At 36.1% G+C, this 17751-nt stretch overlaps 5 protein-coding genes across 6 annotated transcripts; 3 read left to right on the plus strand and 2 right to left on the minus strand.

The window, feature by feature from the left end:
* The first annotated feature begins 89 nt into the window (after positions 1-89).
* LOC136408644 (protein THEM6) lies at positions 90-1801 on the plus strand. Of its 2 annotated transcripts, XR_010752117.1 has the most exons (4): positions 90-302; positions 358-572; positions 628-951; positions 1032-1801. XR_010752117.1 is itself a non-coding variant. In XM_066389751.1 (3 exons), exons 1-3 carry the CDS (start codon positions 143-145, stop codon positions 862-864), a joined length of 612 nt encoding a protein of 203 aa, XP_066245848.1. In that variant the 5' UTR covers positions 90-142; the 3' UTR covers positions 865-1801. The 2 variants fall into 2 exon arrangements, 1 of the variants encoding a protein (XP_066245848.1); XM_066389751.1 differs by having other exon boundaries at positions 628-1801.
* Tpi (triose phosphate isomerase) lies at positions 1257-2978 on the minus strand. Its single transcript, XM_066389750.1, has 3 exons — positions 2877-2978; positions 1803-2281; positions 1257-1747 (listed from the first exon to the last, which is right to left on the minus strand). The coding sequence occupies exons 2-3, from the start codon at positions 2267-2269 to the stop codon at positions 1471-1473; spliced, it is 744 nt and encodes a 247-aa protein (XP_066245847.1). The 5' UTR covers positions 2270-2281; positions 2877-2978; the 3' UTR covers positions 1257-1470.
* Positions 2979-3414: 436 nt separating this feature from the next.
* Positions 3415-6882, minus strand: LOC136408157 (CLK4-associating serine/arginine rich protein). Its single transcript, XM_066389000.1, has 11 exons — positions 6554-6882; positions 6403-6497; positions 6051-6346; positions 5712-5991; positions 5157-5317; positions 4609-5101; positions 4317-4547; positions 4207-4261; positions 4014-4080; positions 3860-3965; positions 3415-3808 (listed from the first exon to the last, which is right to left on the minus strand). The coding sequence occupies exons 1-11, from the start codon at positions 6650-6652 to the stop codon at positions 3478-3480; spliced, it is 2214 nt and encodes a 737-aa protein (XP_066245097.1). The 5' UTR covers positions 6653-6882; the 3' UTR covers positions 3415-3477.
* Positions 6883-7346: 464 nt separating this feature from the next.
* Positions 7347-8702, plus strand: baf (barrier to autointegration factor). The gene is made up of 2 exons (XM_066389003.1): positions 7347-7606; positions 7756-8702. The coding sequence occupies exons 1-2, from the start codon at positions 7475-7477 to the stop codon at positions 7900-7902; spliced, it is 279 nt and encodes a 92-aa protein (XP_066245100.1). The 5' UTR covers positions 7347-7474; the 3' UTR covers positions 7903-8702.
* A 934-nt stretch (positions 8703-9636) lies between these two features.
* On the plus strand, positions 9637-17313 carry Cka (Connector of kinase to AP-1). The gene is made up of 9 exons (XM_066388747.1): positions 9637-10132; positions 11546-11969; positions 12530-12733; positions 12793-12906; positions 12957-13304; positions 13360-13613; positions 14110-14304; positions 14354-14525; positions 14575-17313. Exons 1-9 carry the CDS (start codon positions 9932-9934, stop codon positions 14745-14747), a joined length of 2085 nt encoding a protein of 694 aa, XP_066244844.1. The 5' UTR covers positions 9637-9931; the 3' UTR covers positions 14748-17313.
* Positions 17314-17751: the final 438 nt, after the last annotated feature.

The following is a 17751-nucleotide window of genomic DNA, read 5'->3' on the forward strand; positions in this document are numbered from 1 at the left end:
ATTACTTACGATGGGTTCCCCACCTATACCGTTATACCTACTTAGCACGTCGCACACAGGTCAAGTTCGGTGGCCTTCTAATCGGCAGTATAAACTGAAATTCTAGCAAGACAGTTGAGAACATTCCAATAATTTTTAAAAAATGGTCGTGTGTCTTACAATTTACGCAGTAATTATAACAATTCTTCTGCTACTCTACGTATTTTTCGACGTAAATTATTTCCTGCGAATCCTGTTTACTATAGGCCGAGGAAGACTATTTGGAAGCAAGAAGAAGGTCGATGAATGCACGGAAATTTACGGTATTATTCAATATGATTTTGTCTTTTACACGAGACTCAATTTGATTTTCTTCAGGGTTCTGTACCACTCAAGATGTTGACATTTTCTTCAGGCAGATGAACAACGCTCGCTATATTAGAGAATTGGACTTTGCCAGATTCCATTTCTACGACAGAACGGGCATCTACGAGGAAATCGTGAAAGTCAATGGCCACGTCCTGCAAACTGCTTCAAATATTCGGTACAGGAGAACTATTTCTTTGTTAAACGCCTATAAAATCACTACAAAGGTTAAACTAATATACAATAATTTCTTTGGTGTTAATAACATCGCAGCTTTCGCAGATAATAACTTGGGATGAAACTACGCTTTTTATCGAGCAACAATTCGTTACCCTTTCGGATAACTTTGTGAGGGCCGTAATCCTGAGCAAGCAGAGCACTATTGGAGTCAATGTTCCAGAGGTGATGGCCAAATTGACTGGGAAAGATGTTACTTATAGGCCGACACCTCCGCCGGAATTGGAGGATTGGTTAAAGTCGATCGAAAAGTCCAGCGCCAGGCTAAGGAAGAAGGATTAATTTTCTTATTAAATTTTTATACTGGAATCAAGGGGTTTCGTTAAGGTCAAGGGTAATGTGTTGGACAAAAGGCTTATGTAATAATAGGTAAGCTATTATTTTATATAAGCAAGTTTCTATATTATAGGAATTTTTATTGCACATGGATTTTTATTGATAACCTGAAGGATGTTTTTGGCTGAACTGATGATGAGAAAACATAATGAGAAGAGGTAAAAACAGATTTCTTTCTGGCACACATGTAAGTTAAACGGTTTACCGGCATATGTCCGGATGTCTCATTATGTGGCCATAAGATGCTGATGTCAGCAGTGGCCAGTCAGTACATCGGTCACTATCTACGATCCTCGTTTTGAGCCAGTCAGCAAATTAACCCACAATAAAACTGCAAAACATTCTTTCGCTTCTATAATAAGGTCTTAAAATATAAGTAAACTCATGCCTGCTATAAATAAAAATCAAAGATAAAATTTGAAATAAAGCGAGATTGATGACATAAATAACAATAACAATTTTCTTTGACTAAAAAAATCAAATATGCTTTTCTTCATTGCATTTGCAAAATCCTTCATTTCTAACTGAGTTAGACTGCTACAAGTCACTCTCTTATTGTTTAGCATTAACAATATCGACAAATTCTGGCTTCAAAGAAGCACCCCCCACTAAGAAACCGTCAATATCAGGTTGGGAAGCCAGCTCCTTACAATTGGCGCCAGTCACTGAGCCTCCATACTGAATTCTGATTGAATTGGCCACATTTTCACTGATATTTTTTGATATCCATTGTCGTAAAGATTGGTGCACCTCTTGCGCTTGTTGAGGAGTGGCAGTTTTGCCAGTACCAATTGCCCAAACTGGCTCATAGGCAATTACCACGTTGGACCTTTACATCACAACTGCTAATAAGTATTGTCTAAGAAAATTGATTTTGTACTTACCAGTCTTTGATTTTATTAGCAATAGCTTTAGTTTGTCTGAAAACAACCTCCTCAGTTTTGCCTGCCTCACGTTCATCCAGGGTTTCCCCAATGCAAGCAATCACTTTTAGTCCATATTTGAGGGCCAAAACTACCTTATCAGCTATCAGTTCATCAGACTCCCCAAAAATCTGACGCCTCTCAGAATGACCAAGAATAACCCAGGAAACGGCGATATCTTTTATCATGGCAGGTGAAATCTCCCCCGTAAAAGCTCCTTTTTCAACTTTGTAACAATTTTGAGCTGCAACTTGCACATTTACAGGTGCTATTGACTTAACATAATCCAGATATATTGTTGGAACACCAACTACAACTTCAGTATCTGCATTCAATGAAGCTTTCGACAGTAAGTCCACTAGTGCTGTTATTTCAGCTTTGTTGCCATTCATTTTCCAGTTCCCCCCTACGATGAATTTGCGCCCCATGGTAGATGATTGCTGAAAGTGTCTTTCAATTACAAAAGCACTGCTTTTGATAATGGCATTTTGTTGCAGAATGTGGGTGAGTTTATTACAAAATATGATTAAAACGTGTGTCCTAAAGGATAAATGTGAAGAATTATTATACTGGAGATGTGTAGTTACTAATAGTGAGATAAATTGGTCCTGCATGTTGTGGTTATTTTGATGACTTTGACAGTGACTAATATAAACGGAGATTTTAGTATTTACAACTTCAGGTTCAAAGTAGGATGGAAATATCAAATTTAATTAATTTTTGAAAAAGCGTAGAGGGATTTACATTTTAATCTATCTTTGAGGAAGGGATTTGTTAGACTATGAATTCAGGCGAATAAATGCATGAATTTTACAATTCTTTTTGAGCTTATAAATTAGGAATCAGTAGGTTTTATTACCGGTACAAATATTTAAAATAACTTTAAGCGTCTGTAAGGACATGGTTTTATTGGGAGTGGATTAACTGAAAGTGAAGAAGGGTTTATTAGAGGTACAACTTTTCTCTTCTTGAAGGCGTCTTACATGTATAGTTAACGTATTACCTGTAATAAATTAGAAAATAACGTTTTCTTACCCTTAATATTTCGAAAAAGGGAAAACCGGAAAAGCACGTAAAGAGCTAGATTGACCTCTGAAAATTTTGTAAGGTGACTAAGTCACGCCTCATGCTCCAAAACATGCGACATTGCCATATTTTAGCCAAATATTTTTATAAAATTATAAACTGGTAATAGCTTAACAGATATTTCGATTTGGAAAATGCAGTAATTGTACTTTTTACAGGAGCAAATATCTAGACATTCAAAGTCGTTATGGAATTGTAAAAAATTTTAGTTTAAAAACTAGAGTTAAAAGTTAGTAACCATTTCGATATTACCAAGATACCAGAAAAATTCTACAACGTGGCAACGCTGAAACAGACATTTGCTATTCTCGCGGACTAGCGAATACGTTGGTTATGCAACCCTAAATACACGCTTTATCAGGATTATCAATAAGTTTTTTAGGGAGAGATTGCTTTCTTCTTTCCCCCTTTTTTATCCAAAGGAATTGACAGAAGCAATAACAATGTATTATTATCAATCAATAAAACGAAATCATAAATGCGAATATTCCCCTGAAATATTTATTGCCTTAAAGTATAACAACTGAAAATATAGGAAGTTATTTCTTGATTAATAATCCACCAATTTTCTCGAAGTCTCTTTATCCTCAGGCGACCTGCCTCTTTTGGACTCCCTATCCTCTCGATTCCTGTCATACCTTCTCCTAGAATCAGATCTGGACCTACTTCGTCGGGTTTTATCTCTGCTGTTTCTTCTGCTTCCCCTCCTGCTGCTTCTATCTCTGCTCGAACGTCTTGGCCTTTCCCTCCTATCTTTTTCTCTGTCTCCACTCGAGTCTTTGTCTCTATTTCGCGGCGAAGAAGAACTTTTTTTCGATTTATCACTTCGATCTGAGTCTGAGGACGAGCTTCTGTCGTACGCGTGCCGTAATTCCCTTTGCCTTTAAAACGTTATGCATCTACTAAATTAAGTTAACAAATGCGATTCTTACCTCCGGCGCAATTTTATCGCCATTTCCCTAAGCTCGTCCTCTCTTGTTTGCTGAGCCTGCTTCTCCTTCATAATCTTCTGCACTTCCGCAATTTTATCCTTCTTAACTGAAACCAAAAGCTAATACTCTCTCAATTATGAACAAAGATATTTACATTGTCTGTTGATCAAGGCCTGTCTCTTCAGCCTAAGACGCTCTATAACGGTCATAGTGGAAGATTGCTAAAAATTGAAAAAAGTGCATGTGAAGTATAAGAAACAAAACAAAGAAAATATCTAAGATCACAAAGGAGCACAGTAAGGTCTGCTATAAAGGAAACTGTTTATCTTGTGATGGTTCTTACTGACTTTGGACGTGGGGCCTGAATTATTACCAGGTCTGTTGTTAGACGAACTACTGCCCCTGAAATAATACACACCTTGAACTGAGATTAAACTTTTTTTAAATTGAAACTTACGGAATATTTGATTTGTATGAACGCTCATCTTCACTGCTACTGCTGCTACTGCTAGATTCAGAGCTGCTTACGTCACTCCTTTTTCTGCCATAATACCTAATGCGAGGTGGTGCAGGCGCTTCTGGACTCTTACTACTCATCTTTACTGGCGATATAGATTTCGATTTGGCTTTTCCTTGTGAGCTTTCGTCGCTGGACAGAGGAGACGTTGATTCTGAGTGGCGGTCATTTCTTAAATAAATGCAAAAACTTTGCAGGCACTGAATTATGTAATTCACTAGTTAATAATAACCTTTTTCTGCTTGAGTTTCTAGACCGACTCTTTCTTGGAGAAGGGCTTCTAGAACTAGAACTGCTAGATCTATTTCCTTGCGGTTTTCTTGACCTGCTTCTTGACCTACTGGGACTTTTCTTGCGCGGACTGGACGATTTCCGATGTCTACCTCGGGGCCAGGATGACCGCATCTCCCTTCTCAAATTACTACTGCGTCTGAACGACAAAGACCTGCTTCTAGAGCGTCTCATAGCGTGCCGGCTACTTGAAGTAGATCTGGATCTTCTACGCTTAGGCCGAGGAGAAATACTGCGTTCCCTGGGCTTTTTTGATCTGCTTCTCGACCTCGAGAACCGCCGTCTTTTTTCGTAAGAAACGTCTCTGCTTCCAGATCGACTGAACGGGTCAAAGAATACTACTCGATCTGAGAATGATTGCTTCGCTTTTGGCCGACCGTATTTTACTTTATCTGCATAGGTGGGTTTGCTGCTGGATGTAGGTTCATCGTCGCCTTAATGAATTGGGATAATAATTTTCAGAATTTAATTGAAAGATGGTTAAGTTACCGCCAAATGAAGTGATGTATGTAATTTTCCCTGCATCAGGTGATGGGGATCTTGAGGGCGACCTGCTCTCGTCTTGTATGGATAAGTTGGTGGGCGATTCTTTAGCTGCATAGCTAGGAGGGCTGATTTTACGATTGGCTAATCTTTTCTCTCTGTGGGCTCTGTGAAAAAAATTCGTTGAAAACGTCAATGCAGACAGATCTTTAATGAGATATAAAACACATATTTATTTAACTATTTATAAACTAACAGCAAAATTTTAAACATTGAAAAAACTCACTTCCTCTTCTTTTATCAATGAATTGAAACTTGCTAATTAAATGTCTAAGGCAACTAATGCTTAGTGTAAAATAACAATAAAAATGTTTATTCCACCAGGTAAAAAAGACTGAAATCACCTGAAAGCTACACCTCTGAATCAAGATCTCAGGAGTGTATGATATAAAAATTGAATAAGGCATTACAAGTTTCTATCCATTTAATGAAATTACATAATTGTTTACAAGAATAAACTTTTTTTTTAAAGAACCAAATTCCTTTTAAGCTTATACTTACCTTCTCTCTCTTCTTGACTTTCTGCCTGAATACAACGCTTTTTCATGCTCCTCTTCCTTAGCCAGTTTATAGCTTTCAGCTTCATCTAAATCATTTGTCAAGAAGGAATAGAAGTCATTTCCAGCCATACCATAATGTTGGCCTTGTTTGTTCATTTCATGAGCCTGAGCTGACTCAATTTTCGAGACATTAATAGCCAAATCCACATCTAAATCACTGTCTGAATTGTCATCTTCAAATGGCTCATCTGGAGATGCAGGAGCAGGTGGGGCAGTTATGGCTGAGTACCAAAGCACTTATACTAACACTTCTGTTGCAATATAAGAAAAGCATTCTCACCCGTTCCTTCTTCATAATTAAATCCAATAGCAGCACCAGTCCCTTTAGGTTCCTTTTTTGTTTTTGTCTCAGTATATCCAAACTGCTCCTCCAAATGAAGCTGTTTAAGGAATTTCTCCTCTGATATGCTCAAGTAAGCATTTTGAGCAATAATTCTGTATCTTTCATAGTTTAACTGCCTCTCCTCCTGGGTGAGATCCGGGTCTTCCTCTTTCTTCAAAGGAGGGATATAGTCTAAGTGGGCTCGGACATCAAACCGGTCTATGAGGTTGTTCTCATTGCCTTGCCATGGCATCCTAACCAAGTAAGCACTTAGAGGATAGTTCTAGGAACTGAATAAATGTGGCCATACATTACAGTGCTGTCAGCAGCAGCTGCAATAGCTGGATCAAGGTGAATTCTGCACTGGCGACCATGAACTTGAAGAAACTGAGTAGGGTCTGCTCTCTAGAAAATTGGAAATTGGTAATTTATGAAAAAGAGTGTAACAGTGCAATATATACGATTTTTTCGTAATAATCACGTCGCCTTTCTGCTCTTTTCCGGTAGTCCACCAGCATCCCCCGGATTTTCCTCTCTTGTCGCCTGGCTTCGTGCCACATTTTACAATTAAGATAGTAAATGCTGTGTTAATAAACACTGCTATTTCGCAGTTTTATTATTTTGTAATTTTACGTGTTTTTCTAGTAATTCGAAGCAAATCAACAGAGAACACACGGCTGAAAAGAGAAAATTTTGATTTGATACTGGCAAAAATGAAAATATATAGGTTTGTTTTTTTATTTCCGAACTAATTTGATACTTTTTTACACTAGTTCGAAAATCAACTAGTTTTTCTCTTCTGACAGTTGGTGCACTGTTGGGGTAAAAGACCCGGGAATTTTTAAGCAGAGCACAATTGTCATAACGATTCATGGAATTCCATGGATTCCAATTTACGCCTTGCCACACAGTGCCAGACATTAATTCATAAATTTTGTGATGTGAATTTTATCAGCTTAAAGTTAAATGAAATTGAAAGCTGATTAAATAAAATAAATAACAAAATGACCTTTATGTACATTTCTGACATTGTTGACATGCCCTGAACCATCTGCTCTACCACAAACCAATGAAATTGACTATAAATAACGGATCGGTGTAAGAAGTGCCAGAAAGTTAAAAAAATTTGGTAATACAAACAAAACTTATGTGCTAGACAAGGTTCAAGATATAATTGAAGACTGTCAATGTAAGTCACTTGTCGAAGTTATGTTGAAAAATGAAAGTCAACAAAAGTCATCAGAACAAGCAAGAATCATCAAACGGCATCATCAGCATAAATAGTTGAAGAAAAGCAGTTTTCCCGTATTTTAATTAGAGCAAAAAACCTATTTGTAAGCCACCAACCAATTCAAAAAGACCTTATTTAGTATATCAGACATATGACAATGACCAATACTTCGCAGAAGCATAGGAACTTCGTGGCGGAACCCATGGGGAGCAAGCCAGTTACAGAGCTGGCTGGCGTGGGTGAAGTTTTGGGTAACCGGCTTACTGAAAACGGCTTTGATAAGGTTAATATGCTAGTTTAATGGACGAGAGATACAAATGTTTGTATAAAAACTACATTTGATCATTTCAAAAAGCAGTTTTTGAAACTATCAAATGCATTCTTGGATACCAACACTTGCTTCAAGTTAATTCATGTTTATATTTCTTTCAGGCCTATGTAGTACTAGGCCAATTTCTAGTACTCAAGAAGAATCAAGACCTATTTAGGGATTGGATGAAAGATGTATGTTCGGCCAATTCTAAGCAAGCAAATGATTGCTGGCAGTGCCTCAATGACTGGTGTGAAGAGTTTTTGTAAATTAGTTTTATGTATTGTTACGAAAATCAAAGTATGTATTTAAGTTGTAAAAGTGGGGATCTCTAAGAGTTCCAATTACTTTGCAATACAAAATTTAATACTACAATATTAAACCCTCTTATGCTGAGTTTATAGAAGGAATAGCATAGAAAATTGACTTTATAGTTACACCTATAATTGTTTATATAATGCATAACATGCACATAAATGACATAGAAAGGTATATGTTTAACTTCCTATGAAACTTTTATACAAGCAGGATCTAAAGTCTGTCAGTCCCCCTGCAACTTTTTTTATTTCAAATGTTACAAAAAAATGTTAAATACAAGTTTTATGATTCCATTTATCCTATTTGAAGACTTAGCTTTTATTAAAAAAAATGGCTTTCATTAGGTGAAAACAGTTGAATTTGGGTATAGGTAGGGTTTGTTACATAAACTCTGCTTAGAATTATATGTAAGACCCAAAATTATGATAATATACAAGGTCTCCCATAAAAAAATTTAGTTTTAGGATTAATAAATTACTCCTTCGAAAAGGTTGAATGAAACCCTGCAACTTTTATATTTGATATTATTTTGTAATATATAAACTAGTGAACAGACTTTAGGTCTTCACAGCATCTTAAGTTCTATGTTATTCACTGTATAAATCCGGCATTAATTGGTGTGAATTTTTTATCGTCATCATAATAGCTTCAAAAGAGTAGAAATTTAATGTAAATATGCATTTGTACCTAAGAGCATAATATGTTTTATAATAAGAGCGAATTTTATTTTAATAAATACACTTGCACTTAACTTGATATTGACTAATTTAATTAGCAATTATCAAAACATTTTAAAGCATTTTAACATAAATATTATTACTTTTTTTTCTCTGGATCGAAGTCCAATAGGAAACAGAAATTTGAAGTGAAGCAAAGAGAGCTTGACTATAATTTAATTAGTGACGGGCGTTTTAGAATCATGGGAAGTAGTATCTAAAAAGAATATATGGAATTTATTGATGGGCATCTTGAATAGTCTGTAGACCTGTTTAAGAATGAAAGGCCAATGCATCAGCAAATAACATAAGTTTGTGAACTTTTATGTATAATAATTTTTTTTAATAAAGAAAAAATGTATGATAACTGTTTTCAAGCCAAATTCTTTTTAGATGTACTATATAAAACAAAATGCAGACGTTTATCCGAATATTCCCCTTCATTTCATGTAAAAGGTGTGATGTAGGCACGTTAGTTGATACCATTGCATTGTGCATAAAGTCCACTGAAAAAACCAATTAATCTTTGATTTTCGCAGTCACCATTTTGTGTACATTACATATCTAGAGTAAAATGTCAACTGAATAATTATTTGCGAAATGGAACACTATTGATTGGTGAATTTGTTGGATTCTATTTTAGGATTTTACTTTGCTAAGACTTTAACATTTTTATAGACTTATTTATCTATGCATTTTTGGTTTTTAAAGTTATTTTAAACTGCCGCATAATAATTCGATAAATGCAAGCATTCAAGCTATTCGAATGCTTAAAAATATTCATTAACTCTCTAATTCAAGAAGTGGAAGAATATGAGTTAAACTCATTATTTTTTATTTATCTAAAATCTGTAAATAGAGTGAAGAGGGGGATAAAAAACTGACAAAAGATTTTTGAAGGAAGATCAAGGACGCATGCTCACTTGTCGTATGCCTTCAACACACAACAAAGACAAATCGATACAGATTCCTTCGTGTCAGAGAGAGAAAAAAGTGCCAGATGTTGATGGGTTGGTTTTGGTTAAGGAGTTGATTGGAAAATTTTCTCAAAAAAATCCATATTTCCGTGAAAAATTTACGCTAAATCGAGCATTTGTACCCTTTGGCGCGTCTAGACATCCAACTCCCAACAAATTGGACTTAATTATTTCAGTGTATGTGCGTTTGAAGGAAACGGAGAGACGGGCCCGTCCGAAAAGTAAAATGGCGATTTGAACAGGAGGAATGGTAGACGTTTGATTTGGATTTCTCACGAACGGGCACAATGGAAGACACGTCGTCTTTGAACCAGAACGGGGCTCAGATGGGCTCGCAGGCTGCCACCGCCTCAAATAACAAGCAAAACGAGGAGCCTCAGCCCAAAAACCATTACTCCATACCGGGAATCTTACATTTTATCCAACACGAATGGGCCAGGTTCGAACTGGAAAGGTCGCAATGGGAAGTGGATAGGGCTGAACTGCAGGTAAGGCACTTGATTGCCCTTTGAATTAACAACTTTAACTTGTCTGTAAGTTCTATCTAATCCAAAAATCTAATCCACCCAATGTCTTTACAAGGTTCATTTCTTAATTATCCTGTTTGTCTATTTTTGGAACTGAACTGTTATTTGAATAATTTATTTTGTGCACAAGTTAATGTTTCAGTTGATATTTTAAGGCAGAACTTACATTCACATTTCTCTGGTTAGAAATATCCCATCTTCTACACATATAAATCAAGATGGGATTACTTTCCAATAAATCCTTTATTATCACATTGAAAAACTCACCAAAACATTCATCGATTCAGGGTTTCTTCCGTTAGGTTTCTTGTAGAAAGTAACTCAGCGAGTAACTATTAGTATTCTCAGATTGGTTTGAGTTAAAAGTCTAATGGTCCCCTTTCTTCCATTGGGTATTTTGAAAAAATACCTGAGTAACCAAGTGACTAACTGTCAGTATCCTTAGGTTACTTGGTTGTATGGACTAAGAACCAAATTATTAACTTTGACGTCAAGTTGATATTCAATCAATCTTATAATTTTGTCAATAAATTGAAGGCCTGGTAACTTTATCAAGAGGATAATATGCTTAGAAAGTGAAAAGAAACAGAGAAATAAGGGTATTGGTCAGTTTTGTGGTTCCCATGAATATTATCTTCTCAGTAAAGTTGCCAGGACATTGATCTAGCGATTCTTATTCATGCAAAAAGTCTTAGAACATACACCTAATAAATATAGCACATACAATATCCTTGAACTCTAAGATTAAATTAAGAGGATTAAAGCCACTTATGGTTAGGGTAGCACCGAAATTGAAATATCTTAGGAAATTGCAATGTATTTATACAATTTTATATATAGAAATTATTCTTTTAACCTTCTTAAAATGAATTGAATAACATTATTAGGCGTAACAATTACTGCCAGTGGTGTGTATTTTATTGATTTTATCACAAAATAGAAATACGTAATCACTTCCTTTTACCTACTCAAACATAGCCAATTGTTGTCAGTCTTAATTAAAAAAAAAATAAAAAAATGTCAAAAGCACCATTTTTCATTAAGTCCTTGTTTGCAATTATTATGGTACGCCTCTGAGACAATAAACACATGTATGATGTTTCACTTTCTAATTTTATTAGTAGTAAGGAAGAAGCAATAAGTTCTTACTATACTAATGACTACCTCGCTACCTGTTTCTAAGTTATAAATGAATTGTTTGTGGTTGAAGTGCACTATGGAAAGCTTGATTTCAACATCCAACAGTGTTGTAAAAACGTTGCAAAACTACTTATTTTGTTGACTATTTCTTTTGATAATTAACAACTAAATTCAATTTTTATTTAGGAAGTGCTGTGACATTACTCATTCAACCATAGACTTGTACGTTTCCAGGCTCGAATAGCGTTCTTGCAAGGAGAACGCAAGGGTCAAGAAAACTTGAAAAATGATCTAGTGCGCCGAATTAAGATGCTGGAGTATGCCCTGAAGCAAGAGCGTGCCAAGTTTCATAAGCTGAAGTATGGTACTGAGCTGCAACAAGGTGATATGAAGCCTCCAGTGCTGGATGACACTGGAGATTCGCAACTTGACCAGGATCAAAGCTACGTTCCAGTATCCAATGCTACTTGGAAACAAGGCAGGCAGCTATTAAGGCAATATCTACAGGAGATTGGGTACACAGATAGAATTATTGATGTGCGATCAACTCGAGTCAGAGCTTTACTGGGACTGAACAATAATGCGGATCAGGAGGAAAATCTTAATGGAGGGCCTGTAAACGGCAACGAGTCGAACAAAAGAGTTAGTGAAACCCAAGGTAAGAATAAACAGATAGATAACAGCTTTTATTTAAGGAAAATTGACTTGTAATTATATGTTGAAGTTCAAAGACGTTAAAAAATAATATTAATTAAAGACACACTGTGTGTTCAAAACTGAGATAACTGGAACAGTTAACCAAAAGGAAATTTGCTTTAAATACATTTTGAAAACTGGTTAATAAGCGAGGCTTAGTAATTATTCTTAAAACAACCTTTTGTTTGTGAATAGAATATTTATGTTAGCGTGCTTCCCGAGAAGATAATTTAACAAGAATTACACAGTTCAATAAATAAGCAGTCTTCAATGATTTCAAGTGCAACGTTTAGCCAAAACTTTCATTACATAGTTCAGGTTATGTAGGATTATCTGCTATAAAGATACTGAAACCTATAAGTTTTATTACAGATTAATAATAAGGTTTTAGTGGATCTATTATAATAGTTGAAAATGGTTTTATTGGAACCTCTTTCCTGTTGTTATTATTAGAAAAAATAATCTCTCATTTGTTTTGTGTTGATCCGATTTGTTGTCAATGCGAAATGTGTGTGTGATTAGGACGGAGAACTCCGGCTAAAAAGAGTCAGCCTAGTTCGCTGGCTGAGGCCATGATGCTCGACTCTGAAGCCGCTGTTATGGCCAATTTGGACTTCCTACCAAACACCGATATCGATATGGACGACGATGAGGACATGAGTGATGACGGAGATTTGGATTCTAGCAATGTGGAGATGGAGGATGAAGTTAAACCCATCAAGAAAGGTGAACTATTATAGAACTGGAAAAGTGTTATATATTTTTTAAACTTAATTGCACTTTAGAAGGGGAAGACGTTGACGCACTAGCTCTGGAGGTCTTCAACGAACTAAACCGACTGAGCGAAGCCGAGAAGAAGCAAGAAATGAAGAACGTTGTTCCGGCCGAATGGGACAAAAGTAAGTAGGAATCTTACTCTAATAAAGCGTCTAATTAGAGTATTTTCCAGTAACCTCGCAGGGTCCCAAACGGGGTCTCGGTATGGGCGACGAGGACAACATCGATGCCACCTTAGGCCTGGGCGAATTGGCTCAATTAACAGTTAACAATGACGCTGAGAGCACTTACGATATTTCGAGCAGTAAAGAGGCTTTTCGCAAAACGTGGAACGCTAAATACACCTTGCGGAGTCATTTTGACGGAGTCCGAGCCCTCGCGTTCCATCCCACCGAACCGGTTTTGATTACTGCCAGCGAGGATCACACTTTGAAGTTGTGGAATCTGCAGAAAACTGTTCCTGCCAAGAAGAGCGCGAGCCTTGATGTAGAACCTTTGTATACCTTTAGGAGTCACACAGGTTTGTTGAAGTTGTGGTGTTGAATTTTAAGTAATTCTCTGAGATAAAATTTTAGGTGCGGTGCTTTCATTGGCTATATCTGGAACGGGTGAACATTGCTATTCTGGCGGTTTGGATGGGGTGATCAACTGCTGGAATGTACCGAACTCTAATATTGACCCTTATGATTTATTTGAACCGGATGTGTTGAACACCACTTTACATGGACATTCAGATGCAGTTTGGGGCTTGGCGGTTCTGCACTCAAAGCAGCAGTTGGTTTCTTCATCAGCTGATGGTACCGTAAAGCTGTGGTCACCTCATAATAAGGTAAGGATATGGGGAGTGTGGGTTTGCAGTATCATTTTGCTGGGCTATTACAATGATAATTGGAAAAATACAATGCAGCAAATTGAATGAAGAAAAAATGGGAGAAACAAAGAGTAAGGCCTATAGGAAGGTTTATCTATACAAATTCTCTTCTTATGCCGTGGAACTGTATTAATTTGAATAATTAATAGGTGCATAGCAAATAATACTCCATGTGTTCTAAAATCGATTCACACATTACTGAATTCTCCACAACCAAGAGATGAATATTTTCCGTCTCCGTTATTTATGAATTAAATCGTAATTAATAGATAACAAAGTAAATACAATGCTACGTTCAATGCTAAATTAGTATGAAATTATCGAAAAGAACATAAAATTATAGTGTTAGATGTACGTTCAGGGGTAAGTCTTGAAAACTAGTGCTATCAATAAATGGTACACCCTGTACAATTAAATGTTTATTTTTTTGAAAGTCCTTATTGTTTCTTTTCAGATTCAGCTTCTCAATACTTTCTCTTCCGAATCTGACGGAGTTCCCTCAAGCGTAGACTTTGTCCGAGACGATCCAAGTCGGATCGTCGCATCATTTTCGTCTTCTCATAGCGTCATTTTCGATGTGGAAACCGGGAAACAGTTGCTACGATTGGAATCGACCAGTCAAGATGGGGTCACTTTAAGTGCTAAGAAGGTGGGTATTAGTGTGTATAAAATATAGTTTCCTATGAGTGTTTTTGCAGATCTACAAAGTGGTTTGTCATCCCACGCTGCCGCTTACTGTAACCGCTCACGAGGACAGACACATCCGCTTTTGGGATAATCACACAGGCAAAATGGTGCACTCAATGGTGGCTCATTTGGACGCCGTCACTAGTCTGGCAGTAGATCCCAACGGCTTATACCTTCTTTCTGGTAAAATTAGTAATTGAAAAATATTTCCCCTTGCTAATTAATTGTCTAGGTTCACACGATTGTTCGATCCGACTGTGGAATTTGGATAGCAAGACGTGCGTGCAGGAAATCACCGCCCATCGCAAGAAATTCGACGAGAGCATCCTGGACGTGGCCTTCCACCCGTCCCGGCCTTATATCGCGAGCGCAGGCGCCGATGGTTTGGCCAAGGTATTCGTTTAACTGTCCGGGCAAGCATGAGGCCGAGTAAATGGTTAAAGTGATCGTAGGGGTTGTTTAAAGGCCTCTGTAGGGTAATTAGAAGCACATACCACCTAAAAAAATTCAATTCCGGTCTTTTTCGTTTAATATTTGTTGGTTAAAGGCAATGTCAGCAGTCTTATTTAAGGTTAAAAGCAAATTATTTTGGATCTAATGAGTTCTAGCATTTGAAAACATGGACAGAAATATCTTCTGGAGTTTTATGATTAGGAATTGAGGACTGTCGCCAGACAAATTTATTAGCGTCAAGTGTTCCATGAGAAACATCTTAATAATACTTAATATTGTCTGCTCGTCTGGATTTTGTATGACTAAAAGTAAGGGAATCGTGGTAATTTAAAATGCGTGCAACAGCAGAAAAGCGGTGTTAAGTAATTTGCGAGCTAATAGTTCTATACGATTTGGATTTGTAGCTTCAGTTCCTACCGTAATTGCCGAGAAAAAAATTCTAAAAAAATACCCAAAATAGTCATATAATATTTGTAAAAAATAGTTGATAAAAATGTTCAACAATATTCTTACAATTTTGACTAAACTATCAACAATTTGGAGCTATAAAAGTTGAGCTAGGTAAAGTCGTAAAAGTTTAGATTAGACTTTCAATGTTTATCAAATTCACGTGACACACTGTACTGTCTAAGCTCGGTCGTATACCACAGGTGCATGCCACATTAAACATGCGCTGGCTACTGTATGAAGATATTGTAATGCAATTGAATTGAATTTAAATGAATATTGCATCCATTTAAGTATCGGATTCCAGAGCAACATTTGCATACGTTCCTTTAGTTGGCAGTGTTTCGTAAGACGTCTGTTTTAATTAAGCTAATTTGGGCCACTATTTCTTTAAGCAGTATTTACTGCATATCTGTCTTATGCACCTATGGCTTACGATCTACCTTAGTGTCTTAAAGACTCAAATATTGTTATAATTAGTAGTGTTAACGTAACATTTATTTTCTCATTACCAAGACTGAAATGTAATTAATTTGTGTGTTTAGTGTTTGTCTATAGTCGCCACTTTAATCGTTTACTCGGTAATTTTAAATGTATGAGTGAATATTTGTACCTCGTTGATCGGGGATTTGATTTAATAAACTTCGTAGCATTTTAAATAGATCGTTCAGTTGTTAATAGCATATTCCGGTCCTAAATTTAAGGTTAAAGTTCCGACCATCTGGGCTCGTTTATTAGGTACAAATACCGTGTATGTTAGGCTATAAATTTGTCTTTTATTTCTACGTAAACCCAGTACTCTTACTTTTAAGCTATATCGTTTATTTTAGGTGTGTATATATCATAAAACGATTTTTTTGTATATACAATAACTACTATTACCAGTAATCGTCACGAATATTTTGCTTATTCTTCTGTAAATAAGTTCTATTTATTTTTACGTTAAGCTCCAACAATATACCCTAAAAACGATAAAATACATAGTGTGTCTACTTTATTTTGAGAGTTTTTGTTTCGCACCTATATGAGCATCACACAACAGTTAATCGAGCTCAAAAAGTAAAGGGGACACCCTATTAACACACCATATTGCGTGCAAAAATAGTCTGAGTATTAAACTAGTGAAGTTGCGTCATCAATCGTTACGTCATCTCTAATTGCCAACGTGACCTAATTAAGATTTTACCTTTAATTACAAACTTCTTTTAAATTTTATTTTCGCTAGGGGTAGTTCACAATCGTAGTAAAACTTGAGTTGACGCTATACCATTTAACGGTAAGTACGATTTCAAATTTAGATTTTTTGATGATTTATGGAAAAAAAGCTTTTCTTAACTTAAAGTGATCCGCGATTTAATTCTATATATCAAAGGCAAGGGCACTACTAATGCATCAGCGACTCTCAACATCGAAGCACAACAAATACTGAATTACCTGCACTAGTATCGGGAAACCTTCCCAAATTCAACAAGTTATTTATGGTGTGGTGAATGTGTGAGTAAAATTTATTTTAAGTCAAGTGATAGATAGGTACATGTTTTGTGCGTTTCTGCTATAGGCGAAAGAAGTCATTCGACATCTTATTCTTCATTAAAATAAGTATTCTATTTATACATGGTTTTAATAAAATAACAAATTGACGAGGAGTAGAGGTCACGAAGTGTTTTTGGTATTGTTAAGTTACAGGTATTTTATCTGCCCGCGACGTTTGTAGGTTTATGACATTATTTATCCATTCATTTATTTATTATTTATCCAGGAAATAGGAGTGAAAATGACAAACCTGCGATGCAATTTCAGAAGTTCAATACTCAGCCTTTCATAATCTTTTTTCAATGAAACTATAACGATAATAATGTAAATAATATTAAGGTAATTTCCACTGTACTAAGATGAAACTGTAGAACCGTGTACAGGGTGTTTAATAATATGAATGTTACTGTTCGAAAACAATAGTAAAAGTGCTTGTTTTTGAGTTTCGTTCTTTTATTTCTAAATATGTTAACTTTTTATTTTTGTATTTTGAAAAGGATATTTCTATAGCTAGTGTAATATAAAACTGCCCTTAGTAGTTGTTGTTTCATTGTACAATTTAAAATAGTGCGGAAAATAATAAATTAACGCGCATGGACACCTTTAGCTTCAAATATGGACGTCATGGCAAGTGTCGGTTGAAAACTCGCTATTGGACGGTTGTCTTTTGTTTTTACGACTTCGACAATATGGCGGAGTAATACGAAAGTGAATAAAATTCGGTTAGGAAAGTTGCAAAAATTACATATCTACGAGCCGTTTCCTGCGTTTTAAGGGTGAAATTATTAAACTTCAAGTGATAATTCATCGGAAGACGCACTTTGCGTCTAGCGATTTTCCGATGAAACTGGGGCAGGGTTTCAAGATTCACCTAGAACCCCCTTCGAACGAGGCCATTACAGTAATAAATGTAAGTACTTTTTGAGCCTATTTTCCCGTAATTTCGCGAACGATACTACAAAATTGCTAAACTATG

The sequence above is a fragment of the Euwallacea similis genome, chromosome 4 (genome assembly GCF_039881205.1).
Source record: "Euwallacea similis isolate ESF13 chromosome 4, ESF131.1, whole genome shotgun sequence".
NCBI classification, from domain to species: domain Eukaryota; kingdom Metazoa; phylum Arthropoda; class Insecta; order Coleoptera; family Curculionidae; genus Euwallacea; species Euwallacea similis.